General features: G+C 43.3%; 1 protein-coding gene across 7 annotated transcripts in view; it reads left to right on the top strand.

Moving 5' to 3' along the window:
- PLCB4 (phospholipase C beta 4) overlaps window positions 1-15264 on the top strand; it is a 390400-nt gene that overhangs the window by 259991 nt on the left and 115145 nt on the right. For all 7 annotated transcript variants that reach the window (XM_042980905.1, XM_042980906.1, XM_042980909.1 and 4 more), the window contains one exon: window positions 14624-14703. In XM_042980905.1, the coding sequence (XP_042836839.1) occupies window positions 14624-14703 (80 nt within the window). The remainder of the gene's footprint in view (window positions 1-14623; window positions 14704-15264) is intronic.

Below are 15264 nucleotides of genomic sequence, written 5' to 3' on the forward strand. Positions count from 1 at the left end.
CTCAGAGCCTGGAGCCTGCTTCAGATTCTGTGTCTCCCTCTCTTTCTGCCCCTCTCCAGCTCCCACTCTGCCTGTCCCATTCTCTCTCTCAAAAATAAATACACGTTAACATTTTTTTAAAAAACTAAAAAAAAAAGATGCCCTTTTTCTTCCTTTGTACCTTCATTCATCCAGCTATTCATCCAAGAATTTTGTGTGTATGTGTGTGTGATGATTTCTAAGGTTGGACAAATCATTTCTACTACATGGGCTTTTTTATTCTCACAAACAAAAAAGAGAGAGTTGTACCAAGTGACCCTTAAAGTTATTTCCTTCTATAAGAGTTAAGGAATCTCTTTGCGAGAGAAAGTATATTAGATGCCGAGGACAGTATGGATCAGTTGTTTGGAGGGCACTTGTATATACGTGGAAGTCTTTGGTCTAATGTAGGTCACATCCCCATCTCTAAGGCCAGTCTTCAAACTGTTAGGATGGGAGGTTCTGTGGTTAGAGAGGGAGTGGGGGAGAAAAGTATTTCCGTAAAAGAGGCAGGACTTTGTATCCAGAAGAGGGAGGGCCTGCTGGTCCCCTTATGGTGATGTCCTCAGTGTGCAGTCACCCGAAGACAGAAGGCTGTGCATGTGGCAGGGTGAAGACATGAGCAGAGATTCAGAAGCAGAGGAATATTGTACCTGCAGTGGTAGATCCAGGGTGAAGACTGGAGTGAACACTTCTCATTGGGAAATTCGGAAGTCAGGCCAAGCCTGTGGCCTGCTGGGAGTGCCAAGCTGAGATGCTTGTGGAATCCATCCTGATGATTCTAGGGAGGCAATGGAAGGCCATGCCTGGTGTCATGGGAGGGATACAACATACTCTACGTTCTCAGATCAACACATGGTAGTAACATGTGGCTGAGAGCATCTCTCCTCAGCATCTGGGTCTCAGCAGCAGCACCTGGGAACTCTGAGCGGAATCTCAGGCCCTGCCTCAGCCCTGAGGAATCAGAATCAGCATTTGAATAAGATTCCGAATGTACTTATGGTTTGAGAAGTCCTGAGATAGAATTCGAGAAAATCAGTTGTACTTGGCTGCAACCAGTTACCCATGGAGGGAGGCCTGAGACACCTCTGAACACGGACTCCAGAGAGCTTGTTCCTGGGTAAGGGGAGAGAAGCTATGGGGGAGACAGATTTTAAGTCTGATTAGCTGGGAGTATGATATACGGATACGGTTATCAGAAAGTGAGGGCCTAGTGACATCGAGACAGAGGGGGGAAAGGGCAATAAATTTATTTAAAATAGGTTCTCTGAGAATGTGTATGCCACAGGTCCCGCTGTGGATCCTACAACATAAAGGAGCTCACTTGCTAGTTGGGGGCCCTCAGGCCGTGTCTGTGGACCAGCCAGCCCTGGCCTGCTGTCCCTGTGTTCTGCATCTGTAGCCCCTTGCCATTCTAAAAACACCTATCTTCGTGGTTTTTTTTGTTTTTTGTTTTTTTGGAATTCTCAAATTTCTTTAGTAGTCAATGGTGGATTTTAACTATCGATTCTCATGGCACCAGACTTACTTCAAAGTTAAGCTCCTTGTCTGGGGGACCCGGGTGGATCAGTCGGTTAAGCGTCCAACTTCTCAGGTCATGATCTCATGGTTCCTGAGTATGAGCCCTGGCGTCGGGCTCGCTACCGTCAGCATGGAGCCTGCTTGGGATCCTCTGTCTCCCTCTCTCTCTGCCCCTCCCTGCCTGTGCGCTCTCGCTCTTTCAAAAATAAATAAACCTTTAAAAAGAAAAGAAGGTGCCTGGGTGGCTCAGTTGGTTGAGCATCCGACTTCAACTGAAGCCATGATCTCATGATTCGTGGGTTCGAGCTTGGCATAGGGCTCTGTGCTGACAACTCAGAGCCTGGAGCCTGCTTTGGATTCTGTGTCTCCCTCTCTCTCTGCCCCTCCCCTGCTCATTCTCTGTCTCTTTCTCAAAAATAAACGTTAAAAAAAAAAATAAAGCTCCTTGTCAAAGTTCACATTCAGGAACCGGACACTGGAGCTAGAAGAGATTTTGCTGTCCTTTTAGGCAGTTTTCTCACCTGCATCAGTGAGGTCTCTTTGGGGTAGTAAGAGGAGGAAAGTGTGGCTTAGAGCCCCAGTCTGCAGCAACCCTGAGCACACCGGCAAATTCATTTTAAACATTTGCACGGACCATGCATTTTTGTATTGTTCACAAGCGTTTTCTGAAGGCAGAGGGAGTATTGCTTATGGTAGAGCGGGTACTTCCAGTACATTCGAGTAGAAAGTGCAGAAGAGGACACAGAGGAAAAGAACCACCCTCCCCCCACTCCGCCAGAGTGCATTACCCCGTCTTCTGTGTCTTTTTTTAAATTGAAGGGAAATTCACATAATGCAAAATGTGCCACTTAGAAGTAAGTGGACAATTTAGTGCCATTTAGTAGATCACAGTGTTGTGCAACAGCCCCTTCTGTCTAGTTCTAGAACCTATCGTCCAGCCCCCAAAGGAAACCCCATTCTTGCTCCCTCCAATCCCATCCCAGCCACCCCAATGTGTCTTTTTAATTCACACAATTTTCTTTCATACACAGTTGGGCTCATACTGTTTATAGAGTTTAATGTACTGTATTTTATCATTTAAAATTTCTATCACGTGCATTTCCTTGGTCTTTAAAATCTTTTCTTGGGCTTCGGTGTAATTGTAAATCCCCATGATCTTTGAGGTAGGTTTTCTTGGTGTTACCAGCTCATCTTCAGAACGAGTCCCCTAGGTGCTCCTGTACAGAATGTGGGGGCTTTGTGAGGGACAAGTTTTCATCGCAGGGGCCTTCTCCCCACCCTGTTGTGTTTCATGAACTGGACAGGTTTCCTAAGAGACTCTATGCTCTAGACCCAGCTCAGAGCCGCTCAGTCTGCCCTAATTGAGAGTGTTATCAAATGACTCCACCAAGGGAATGCAAAGTGAGTTACTCTAATTGCTCCAGAAGTATCATGTGACGTTTGGATTTCACCTTTTGGCCCTGGGAGAGAAAAATGTCACCGGCTTTAAACTGCTTCCCTCCTTAACACATAGCTCCAGTTTTGTTTTTTGTGGTTTTTTTTTTTGTTTTTTTTTTTTTTTACTGCTGGCAGAAATTGCCACTGTGAACATAGTGTATGTGTAAAAAGAGCTTACATGTGTTCGTGTGTTTTCTGATCTTTAAAAAAATAGGATGAATGAGGAGATGGGTGGGACACCTCATCTGAGATGAGACCTTATTGCCTCTGAGCACTATAATCTGGGGCAAGTTTAATAATCAGGCTGGCAGGGGCCCCAGGGTGGTTCAGTCAGTTACGTGTCTGATTCTGATTTTCAGCTCAGGTAATGATTTCGTGGTTTGTGGGATGGAGTCCCACATCGGGCTCTGCGCTGACAGCAAAGAGCCTGCTTGGGATGTGATTCTCTCTCTCTTTCTCTCTCTGCCCCACGCCTGTTCACGCTTTCTCTGTCTCTCAAAGTAAAAATAAAAATAATCAGGAGCTGGGAAAGTGCAGCCTATGGGCCAAACCCAGCCCTCAGCCTTAGCTTTTGTATAGCCAGTGAGCTGAGAATGGCTTTTTACATTTTTAAAAAGTTGTTAACAAAACATAAAAACTATAAAACAGAGAATCATATGTGGCCTTCTTAAAGCCTAAACTATGTATTTTCTGGCCCTTTACAGAAATGCTGACCAGTGACCCCCAATAATTACAGTAAGAACAGCAGCAATGGAATTTTTTAGTTTATATTGAATACCAGGTAATGTTCAAAGTGCTTTACATATATTATCTCATTTAACTCTCACAGCAGTCCTCTGGGCTGGGCATGATTATCATTTTGCAGAGGAAGAAATAGGCCCAGAGAGGTTGAGTAACTTGCCCAAGGTCACACAGCCAGTAAGTGGCAGAGCTCATGTCTTGAAGCCAGGTGTCACATTCACTCTAGATCCTGTATTCTGTTACTGCCCAACCACTTCTACCTGAACGTTGTATGATTTTACTGTACTGTTGAGGTAAAAGTTAACATCCTTACCTGTGGGAGTTGAAATCATAAGGCAGCCCTTCCCAAACTGGTGAACTGCAAAATAGATTCCTCACAAAAGCCTACATTTAAAGGAGGCTCCCTGGTCAATGAAGCACGAGAAAGCCTTGTTAGGTTTCTTCACTGTAGTGCTCCATGAAGCACTATTATCCTGGTAGGAATCTCAGCCCCAGGGGGGTGGTATTCAGCTATTTACCAAACCGGTATTTTGTTGTTGTTTTTCTGTTGTTGTTGTTGTTGTTGTTGTTTTGTGGGGTTTTTTGCCTGTTGAAGGCACACAAATGAAACTCTTCCAGAACTATTGCTTTCCAGTAAGCGGTCAACAAGCAAGGTCACAGAGGCATTCTCAGCCCCACATTTTCCTGGCAGTATGAAAGCAACGTAATCTAGGCATTCATTTGTTCATCTCTGTCATAAATATTCTTTTTTTCTTTCCATTTTCCTGCTGTCACATTTCTTCTCTGACCTTCCCTCTTTCTTTCTTTCTTTCTTTCTTTCTTTCTTTCTTTCTTTCTTTCTTTCTTTCCTTCCTTCCTTCCTTCCTTCCTTCCTTCCTTCCTTGGGAAGTTTGGGGGAAAGATTTCCATAAAGGATGGAAAGGTAATGAAGGTTGGCCCCTTTTTAGCATCTTCTATAGCAAGTCCCTATTTAGTTTATAGGATTACCTATAGATTTTATTTGCCTGAGCTATGTAGGTTGATGCTACATAGGCAAGAATTGGCCAGCAGCTCCCTGATGGGTTATGTTTATCACAGAGCCTCTGCGTGTAGAGATACCGTTAGTGTTCATTTTGGCATGTCTTGCATGTCTTAATTTGCCAGCTCTGTCAGCTGGTCCAGGTCAGGAGGAATGTGACTTCAGAGCTTGACAATACAGGCATCAGCCAGAGAAACCACTTCACGAATACCTTTTAATTCACCAGCCATTTGCTCTTCCTTTACCACCAGGATTTTTGCAGATTTGACAGCTGCGACCAAAAGTGCACTTTCACAAAACTGGTTTCTGACTGGCATAGGGTAATGCTCTTGGTTTTCTTAATATCTTAAAATTCTTCAGTTAATTTAGAGTTCTCTTTGCAGATGCGAGAAAAAATGTTGCATAAAATAAAGCAAATATCTCATTTTGTTTGTGAATGAGTTCTAGAGTTTGTAAGATTGGAGCTGCTTGCTCTGTTAAGTCAGGAAAGAGCATTGTATGTCGTTATAAAGTCTATAGGCACAAATGAACCTAAGGCATTAATGTATTCTGAGTGTATAGATGTACCTCCATTTTTAGTTTGTGTTTCTTCAGCTGGGTCTGTGAAATAAACTGACAAAAGACAAATTAACAGAGAAAAGGCATACAAATTTATTAATTTTATGTGCATGGTGCAACACAGAAGGAATTAAATAGCCAAAGGGGCAGGGATATTTAAGAGTTTGTACCTCCTCTTAGCAGGGGAAAGAAAGGGAGCAAAGGCTACTTATAGGAGAACAAATGACTTTTAGGAAAGATAAATGAGCCCTGAGAATAGGTGGACATGAGAATTTTATGACCATTTCTGTTAGAGTGTGGTGCCAAGTTTTCGTCTTCCAGAAGGGAAGGTTAGAGCCACTCCTGGATCTAGATTTATGACAGTGGGGTTCTTTCAGGCAGGATCTGCTTTTAGTCACAAAAGGGATTTCAGGAATTCAGATGCCTTCAGCTCAAAATAATTTTTGGACCAAAGCGTCATATTTTGGGGTGGCGTATCTTGATTCCCTTCTACAGTGTATTTATTGGAGTACATATCTGGAATTAGATGTGCTATTTGAGACAAGGTACTATAGATACACTAGGACAGCTTAGGCAATGCAAAAATTGCCTCTTGGAATGATAATGAACAGAATCCAATTGGTAGGGGAATTTGACACTTCAGCTTCTGAATGATGATCCAGAAAAGCACGATGTCCTCCCATTTCTTATGACTATTTAGAGGTTCTTTTTGACCTAACTACCCAGTGTTGTCAAGATAACCAGCCAGGCTAAGAGACTGTTTTGACTATCTGTGAGTGCCTACACTAGTTTTGACTAGAAAAGGATAAATATTATCCAGGCCCATCCAAATTTATCTTTCAAACACAGCCACATATACTCCTTCCTGGCAGCTAATTTCCTGCCCAAATACTTGTTTGCCATGCTCTGAAGGTGATTTAAGAATTAGAGGACATTGGGGTACCTGGGTGGCTCAGTCAGTGGTTAAGTGACCTACTTTGGCTCAGGTCATGATCTCACAGTTCATGGGTTCGAGCTCTGCTTTGGGCTCTGTGCTGACAGCTCAGAGCCTGGAGCCTGCTTCAGATTCTGTATCTCCCTCTCTCTCTGCCCCTCACCAACTTGTGTGCGCACGTGTGTGTGTGTGTGTGTGTGTGTGTGTGTGTGTGTGTGTACTCTCAAAAATAACAGATGTAAAAAAGAAAAAGCATCAGATGGCACTTAATGCCTTCCTCTTTTTACCTTGATCAGTTTTACTCTGTGGATGGAGGACAGCAGATGAAAAACTTGTATTTTCTGGAAGGTGCTCAGATGATGTCAAGAGAAAAGGACCCCAGTTGTTCTTCCTTTTTTCTTCTCTTGGGTCTTTTAGAGTTGAAAAGTTTATCAGAATTATTATTGACTTCCCAAGGGCTTTTGAGATTACCATTTAGCTGTCTCTCTACTGAGCTTTTGTTTTTTCTGCGAAATTCCCAATTGCTGTTTGGATGCCAGTTTCAGTAGTTCACTATTGGTCATTAGTACAGGCTCCTTAATTTCCCCTTTGATCCTGGGTTTTTTCTGCTGAATTGTATCTAGGATTGCCAAATTTAGCTCCTTGATTATGCATGAGAGTCCTCTGCTTCTCTGTTATCTTGTACTCCTCTCTCTCAGGGTAGCAACTGTGGTGACTTTCAGGCTCCGATTCCCGATTCATTCTTGCCATCAAGGCTGTCTTTGTCTCCCACTTTGCCTTCTGTCCCAGGCCAGAAGGGAATTTCCAGCACTGTCATGGATATCTCCTATGACTGACACAGAGTGCATTCTGCCTGCATTTTCCTCTCTTTAGGAGAACCCGGAGGAAGTCGCTGATGTGAAAGAGAAAGTTTTATTTTTCCCTCTTAATCTGATGTAGAAGTTGGTCTGTGATATGCAAACATTGGTAGATCTGCTTCTATTTAATTTCCGAATGGATTCAGAATCCTAGATGAGCACATTTGAAGGTTTAAAAATGTGATTTTTTTTTGTCAAGTCCTGCCTAAATCACCAGACTCTCTGATGAAGTTTGGGGGTGTTGGTGGGGTTCAGAGCTGATGGCCAAGAAAGAATTCTTGGAGATGTCTTTGATACAGAAAGGTGATTTTATTAAAGCACGGGGACAGGACCCATGGGCAGAAAGAGCTGCACTGGGGTTTTGAGGAGTGACTGGTTATATACTATGGAGTTGGGAAGGTAGAAGCAAATGGGAAGTTTCCAAAGAGATTTCCATATGCTAAAGAAGACTCACAGGATACTGGAGGCCTAGCTATTGTCAAGCTAAGGTTGTTTTCCCTCTAGTAAGGCATTAACATTATGACAGTAGGACCTTCCGGGAGAAATGGTACAATCTGTATTTGCCTCAAGTATTTGTCAATGGGCTGCAGGTTATAAGGAAATTTAATTTTACCTGTCATTTCCTTCTTGCCTTTCTTCCTACATCACTATGGAGGGGTGATGTTAGGGCCCCCGGAAACTGAGTCTACAGATTTCTGAAGATTAGGCTAATTGTTAAGATTGCCTTTCTCTCATAATTTACTAAGATATTTGTAAACTGATGGAGACTCATGTCCTGTATGACTGTGATCTCTATCAATTAACCTTTCCTTTCCTTTCCTTTGTGTTTTGGGCAGCCAGGAGTGCCTGAGGAATATCACACAGGTCCCACCTGGGGGTGGGGATGTGCTAGCTTGTGCTTTGTCCTCAGCCTGACTCAAGCTCCCTCATCCACAGGACCAGTGGTGGTGTGGGTTATGTTCTGATCATGTACCCCAGCTCTGGGAAACAGACTTCCGTCTTGCTTCTCTACCGGTTCTCCAATAAGTGTTCTTCCCAAAGCCCAGGCCTGTCCAGATTCTGTGCTTGCCTCTCTCAGAACCTGGGGGAGCTGTCACTTCTAACTGGCATCCGCAGGGCCATCTCTTGCTGCCTCCTGAGATCCTGGAATGTTGCCAGCAGCTGGATTTCCTGTGGAACATCCTTTGAACCAACTTCCTTCTGGCTGCCTGCTCTGCATTTGCAATGCTTGCAACTTTCCTTGCAATGCTTTAGCACCGGGGTGCCTGGGTGGCTCAGTCAGTTAAGTGTCAGACTTTAGATCATGATCTCACTGTTCGTGAGTTCAGTCCCCACATTGGGCTCTGTGCTGACAGCTCAGAGCCTAGAACCTGCTTTGGATTCTGTGTCTCCCTCTCTCTCTCTCTGCCCCTCCTCTCTCTCTCTCTCTCTCTCTCTCTCTCTCTCTCTTTCTCTCTTTCTCTCTTTCTCTCTCTGTCTCTGTCTCTCTCAAAAATAAGTAAACATTAAAAAAAAATTTTTTAAATATTTTAACACGTGTGTGTGAATTTAAACCAAAACAGGGCAATGAAGGCTTAAAATTTGAAGTGTCTCAATTGGCAGTCCTCACCCTAAGGGTGGTTAGTTACCATTTGAAAGACTTGAATCAAAAGCTTCTAGGCCATTCATTATATTTAAATTATACCTCAATAAAATTGTTTAAAAACAAAACTAGACAAGCCTATCCTCCTGTGGCCACCTCCACACCCTCTTCAGTTATCTGTATCTGTGATCAGTACCAGATGCTCCATACTAGGACTGCATGATTGTCATCTGGAGGGCCTGTTGAAATGCAGGTTGCTGGGCCCCATTCCCAGAGTGGCTGTGTGGGGAGATCTTGGGTGGGACCTGAGAATTGGCATTATTTCTTCTTCTTCTTCTTCTTCTTCTTCTTCTTCTTCTTCTTCTTCTTCTTCCTCTTCCTCTTCCTCTTCCTCTTCCTCTTCCTCTTCCTCCTCTTCTTCCTTTCTTCCTCTTCTTCCTCTTCTTCCTCTTCTTCCTCTTCTTCTTCTTCTTCTTTTTTAATGTTCATTTATTTTTGAGAGAGACAGAGAGCAAGCAGGGGAAGGGCAGAGAGAGAGGGAGATACAGAATCCAAAGCAGGCTCCAGGCTCTGAGCTGTCAGCACAGAGCCCGACCCGGGACTCAAACCCACAACTGTGAGATCATGACCTGAACTAAAGTCGGATGCTTAACTGACTGAGCCACCCAAGCACCCCTCTTTTTTTTTTTAAGTTTATTTTGAGAGAGAGACAGTGCAAGTAGGTGAGGGGCAGAGAGACAGGGAGACAGAATCCCAAGTAGGCTTCACACTGTCAGTGCAGAGCCCATCTTGGGGCTCGAACTCATGAACCATGAGATTATGACCTGAGCTGATAGCAAGAGTCGGACATTTAGCTGACTGAGCCACCCAGGTGCCCCACTTCCAGCTTTCTAAAATGTCCTATAAGCTCCCCAGGGGTTCCAATGTACAGCCAGCTCTAGAAACTACTAATCTGGTCTCTGAATGATATCCACGTAGTTTGCTTATAACAGTGTACCAACTGAAACTGTCTTGCTTCTCCTGTCCTCAAAGTTAAATATTGACAATTTAATGGCAACTAATCCTAACTTACCTTAACAACTAAAATTATTCACCTTGCATATAGGGACCCATAAGAGAAAACATGTAGAATTCTACCTACAGTGTCTTTATTTTAGAGTCTGAACCCCTTTAAAGCTCAAATGCCTGTCTGAAACCAAGTTTCTAGTTTAATGTGTAAAGATATAGGTACTGCACTGATTATTCATCTGGAGATATGTGAAACGTTGCAATTTTACGTCTTAAGCACCTTATAAAGGGTCTTGTCCTACTGCAACCTTAGACCCTGTGGAGATCTTTACTTGAAAAGCTTCATAGTTTGCCCCTAGTGCATGGTGTAAGGGAGGAAAAATAAATTTCCCTCTACCCTTCTGAGTTCTTGGCTGAGATACCCACCTTTAATAAAAAGAGATTAACAGGAGAAAACCAAATTTAATTATGTGTGTACGGGAGCCCCACAAGACAAGAAAGGCTCTCCGATAATCAGATAATTGAGGTTTACATGCCATCCTGAGCCAAGGAGAAGAAGGGGGTAAGGGTCTGGGGTTTCAAAGGCAAGGGACACAATCGGGGACACCTAAGTGGCTCAGTCAGTTAAGTGTCCAACTCTTGATTTCAACTCAGGTCATGATTTCACGGTTTGTGAGTTTGAGCCTTGCATAGGGCTCCTTGCTGACTGTGGAGTCTGCTTGGGACTCTTTCTCTCTTCCTTTCTCTATGCCCTTCCCTTGCTTATGTGCATTTTCGCTCCCAAAATAAATAAATGAATTTAAAAAGAAAAAGGCAAAGACAATTCACAGGAAGATGGGAAGGGCAAATGTTTGGTAAACAAATCATTATCATGCTCTTTGGAGAAGACCTTCTTTTTGTATTTTTTTAAATTTGTTTATTTTTGAGAGAGACAAAGCATGAGCGGGAGAAGGGCAGAGAGAGAGGGAGACACAGCATCCTAAGCAGACTCCAGACCCCGAGCTATCTGCAGAGAGCCTGATGCAGGGCTTGAACTCAGGAGCTGTGCGATCGTGACCTGAGCTGAAGTCAGCTACTCAAATGACTGAGCCACCCAGGTGCCCCCGGAGAAGACCTTCTTATGTTAAAAAAAAGAAAAACAAAAAAAAAATGTTGTCTTTGGTAATAGCTCTCTTCCTCGTACAAGCCCCCTAACTAAATTCTTTTAGGCAGTTAAGAGAGAGGTAAAAAGCTCTTCTTGAGTTCATTGGGCCTTGATTGTCTTCAGCTCAAGGAAATCCACATGCCAGAGTGGCACATTCTGGGGTTGTCTGCCCTGGAAAAGATTAAAAAATGAGAGGACCCTAACAAGAACAGCATGCCAGGGAAGTGCAAAGACTGCCAATTTGGACATCCAAATTGATCCTTCGGGCTGGCTCCCTGCATGCAGGCTGCGCTGGCCCACTCACGAAGGCCAGACCAGAGGGAGGCACCCAGTGTAATAGGAATCATAGGGTGGGTGTGTCATCACTGAGCCAATGAGTGTGCTCAACGTGTGTCAGGGAACGACCCTTCTAGAAACATGCAGCCCTGGGCTTGAAGGTGCATCTTTTGGGGCATGATGTAGACTGTTAACATATGTGCTTATTTTCAGCAATTCAAGAAAACTTATCTAAGTTGCCTTTTTTTTTTTTTTTTTTTTTTTTGGCTTCTTTTAATCTGAAAACATTCAAAGAAGTTCATGTGCCTCTAGCTCACCCCTAGTGCAACTTCCCAACTAAACTCTGGGGTTCTACTGACACCTGCTGGCATCTCATCTATTTTATGTTGAAAACAACAAAACAAAACACTTCACCTATTTCCTTAAGTCTTTTGGCCTTAATATGCTAGGTGTGCATTATCTGGAAGACAGGAGAAAGGAGGAAAGTCCTGATGGGACTTTGTCATGCCAAGGAGGGAGATGTGTGAACAAGCCCCGAAGAGGGGCCGATAACAAAGTTCTTCCTGCCTCTCAGCTCTGCACCAGCTGCTCTGTGATCTTGGGCAAGGCCCTTGACCCTCACTTCTATCATCTCAGAAGAAGCAACAACCTCCCCCATCCCAGTGCCCTTTAGGGCTCGTGAGGATTCTGTTGGCATTTCCCCCTAACTAACGCACGAGTACTGTCACTGGACTGATGACCTCCACTCATGGAGACCTTTCGGTCACAACAAACAAGAACCTTCACCAGCATTGTATTTTCAAAAGATGGATGAAAGTTGTTTCAGCCTCCTCAAAGCCTGGTATCTCTATAATTTATTTTTAGAAACAACTACATCAGAATGCTCAGAAAAAGCCAGTGAACAGTCTCGGATTGTCCACTTTTTTATCCCTGGAAACCATGGACTCTGTGTTTTGGAACACGTAACAAGCCTTCAGGTTGAGAAAATGCCTCCCAGTTAATGCCAACCAAATTATTTGTTTTTCTGTCTTCTCTTGGGAAACTGTGTGTGAGCCTGTAGTTTATTAGCCCAATAACAGGTTATTTAATAGTCCCCAGGGAATTATACTCCCATATTTAATCTGACAGAGGAAGTGAAGGCTGCTGATGAAAATAATTGAGCATTTCTTTAATGCTACTATTGCCTTTCTTCCTCATGCCTCAGGATCCTGGTTTCACCATCAGGAGGCTTTCAATGCTGTTTACGTCCTCAGGAAATAGCCTTTTCTAGTTGTGGAAGGAAATTTACCTCTCATGGCTCCTAAGTCCTTCTTTAGAAAGCCGTTAGGTATGATTAAAGCATAAAGAAGAAAGCCAAAACTCTCTATTAGATTCACATCCACCAGGATAGCTACTGTCAACATGAAAACAAAACGGAAAATAACAGGTGCCAACAAGGATGTGGAGAAATTGGAACCCCTGTTCACTGTTGGTGGGAATGTAAAATAACACAGCTGCCATGGGGAACAGAATGGTGGTTCCTCAAAAATTAAAAACAGAGGGGTGCCTGAGTGGCTCAGTAGGTCAAGCGTCCAACTCTTGGTCTCTGCTCAGGTCATGATCACGGTTTGTGAGTTTGGGCCGCACGTCAGTCTCTGCGCTGACAATGCACAGCCTGCTTGGGATTCTCTGTCCCCTCTTTCTCTGTGTCTATCCCACTTGTACTTGATCTCAAAATAAATAACTTTAAAAATTTTTTTAATGAAAAATAGAATTACTACTTGGTCCAGTAATTCCACCTCAGAGTATCCAAAAAAAATGAAAGCAGGAACTTGATGAAATATTTGTGCACCCCTGTTCATAGAAGCATCGTTTGCGATAGCCACATTAATCACAATAGCAACCCAAGTGTCCATTAGCAGGTGAATGAATACACCAAATGTGGTCTACACCTACAATGGAATATTATTCAGCCTTAAAAATGAAGGATGTTCTGTCACCTGTTGCAACCTGCCTGAGCCTTGAGGACATTATGCCAAGTGAAATAGGGCAAATTTGTCAAAGGGCAAATACTGTATGGCTCCATTTGTAAGGAGAACCTAGAATAGGTACATTCATAGGGACAGAAAGTAGAATCGTGGCTGCTAGGGTTGGGGGTGGGGAGAGGAAAACGGGGAGTTGTTTAAGGGGGAGAGAGGTTCAGTTTTGCAAGAAGAAAGAAGTTCTGGAGATGGATGGTGGTGAAGGCTACATAGCAGCATGAATGTTATTTAATGCCACTGAACTAACTGTTCCTTAAGAATGGTTAAGATGACATTTTTAATGTTGTTATTTTCTCACAGTAGATTAAAACCACACACATTTGATAGAACTCAGTCTTTACCACTGGCCTTTGCAATGACTAAATCACTAGTATTATGTTGTGCTGTCTGGCAGAATGTTCTATAATGATGGGAATGTTCTTTATATGTGCTGTCTGATATGGTAGGCACTAGCCCCACGTTGGCTTTGAAGCACTTGAAATGGGGTTAGTGAAAGGGAAGCACTGAATTTTACTTTTATGCAGTTTAAATAGCCACATGTGGCTAGTGGCTACCATACTGGACAGTGCAGATTGAATATACATCTATATTACTATCGACTCCCAATTATTTCCCCTTCCTCAGCACAAAGCTATAGCAGTCACGCTATGAACCAAAGAAGGGGAGGTACTGGCTTTTGTGGAGGCCCCAGGTCCGTTTTAACCCCCAATGTCAATTTGTTACAAAGCATGTTGCCAAGAGTGTAATTCTTTATTTTAGCAACTTGGTATGGCATTCATTGGCATCAGTTGTTGGACCCAAGGGCAGAGTTGGCCTTAATTCATAGGCTAGCCTTTTCTAGTAGAATGTCCTTAAGAGACCCAAATTCCTTTATTGCCATGCAGTCTTCACTTTTCCTTGTAAATCCATGGAGTAATGTTATGAGCTAAAACTGAGGTCCAAATCCTTAAACAGAAATTATGTAAGCACTTCACTGTTTGCTCTGGATCCCCTAGCAATCAGTACATGCTTTACTTTTTAAGGCTTTGCTGGAAAACACAGACAGGTAAGATATGTAAGAAATTCTTAGATTGAAATAGAATCACATGATAAAATTGATGAACCCCAAATGCTCTCATCTTCTAAAATGGGAATAGCTAAATATGTCATAGTGTATTGTATAATGTTGCTTAGAAATAATGAAGATTGCCAGCGGCTGAAAGAGGACTTCTATTTAAACAGGCTACAACTGGAAGGTTTAACAAGTCAATCAGGGGGCAGCGTTCCTTTGTGACAATCCAGCATTTAATGATGCTATAGATGTTACATTTATCTTCATGGAAAGAATGAAAGCTATTTATTAAAGAATAAAGTATGGCACTAGAATGAAGATTGCTCTGTGGTGGGGAGGAGATAAACAAAGCGTTTACATTATTCTTATGCAAAATGGATACAGGCTATCCAATAAAAACCACCATTTTTACCTCGTAGTTTTACTCATCAGGAATGCTTTCTCTTTCTCTTTTCAGCAATGGGTAGAAGGACTGAGATCAATCATACACAACTTCAGGGCCAACAATGTCAGTCCAATGACCTGCCTCAAAAAACAGTGAGTTTTGTTATATCACTCTTTGTTCTTGGCTGTTAAAAATCAAAAGGTCAGATTAGGACATGAAGGCTTAGTATATGGCCAGGCGGCATCTTACTTGTCTTCCCCTCCATGCTCCTGACCTTGGAGAGGAAGTTCCCAATATATATCTGTACTCTCAGGCCACTTGGCAAGACGTGTATGATAAACCCGTAGTCCAAAACAGATGTGAAAGGAATGGTTGATGGCAGGAAGATGCTGGAACCTCAGCATCCCCTGCGGTATCCTCTAGGTAGTAGGCACTGACCTTTGTGTCTCCAGACAGAATGCTGATCGTTAGTTTTCCATGCCTAGGGAGATATGTAGTTGGATGCTGTGGTAGCTGGAGCCTCTGTTGTGTGAAACAGAATTGGGGAGTGTGGCCAAGAGAAGCACTTACAAGAGCACCCATTGCTAGGGTCAAAAAGGAGCACTGGCCCGGGGACTGTTCAGCACACAGTCAGGGATCCAAACATACTGGCCTTACCCCAGCTCACTGTATCCAAAAATGCGGTGGGGGGTGAGTTGGGGGGGGGGACGATG

Source organism: Panthera tigris, chromosome A3 (genome assembly GCF_018350195.1).
Source record: "Panthera tigris isolate Pti1 chromosome A3, P.tigris_Pti1_mat1.1, whole genome shotgun sequence".
In the NCBI taxonomy this organism is placed as follows: domain Eukaryota; kingdom Metazoa; phylum Chordata; class Mammalia; order Carnivora; family Felidae; genus Panthera; species Panthera tigris.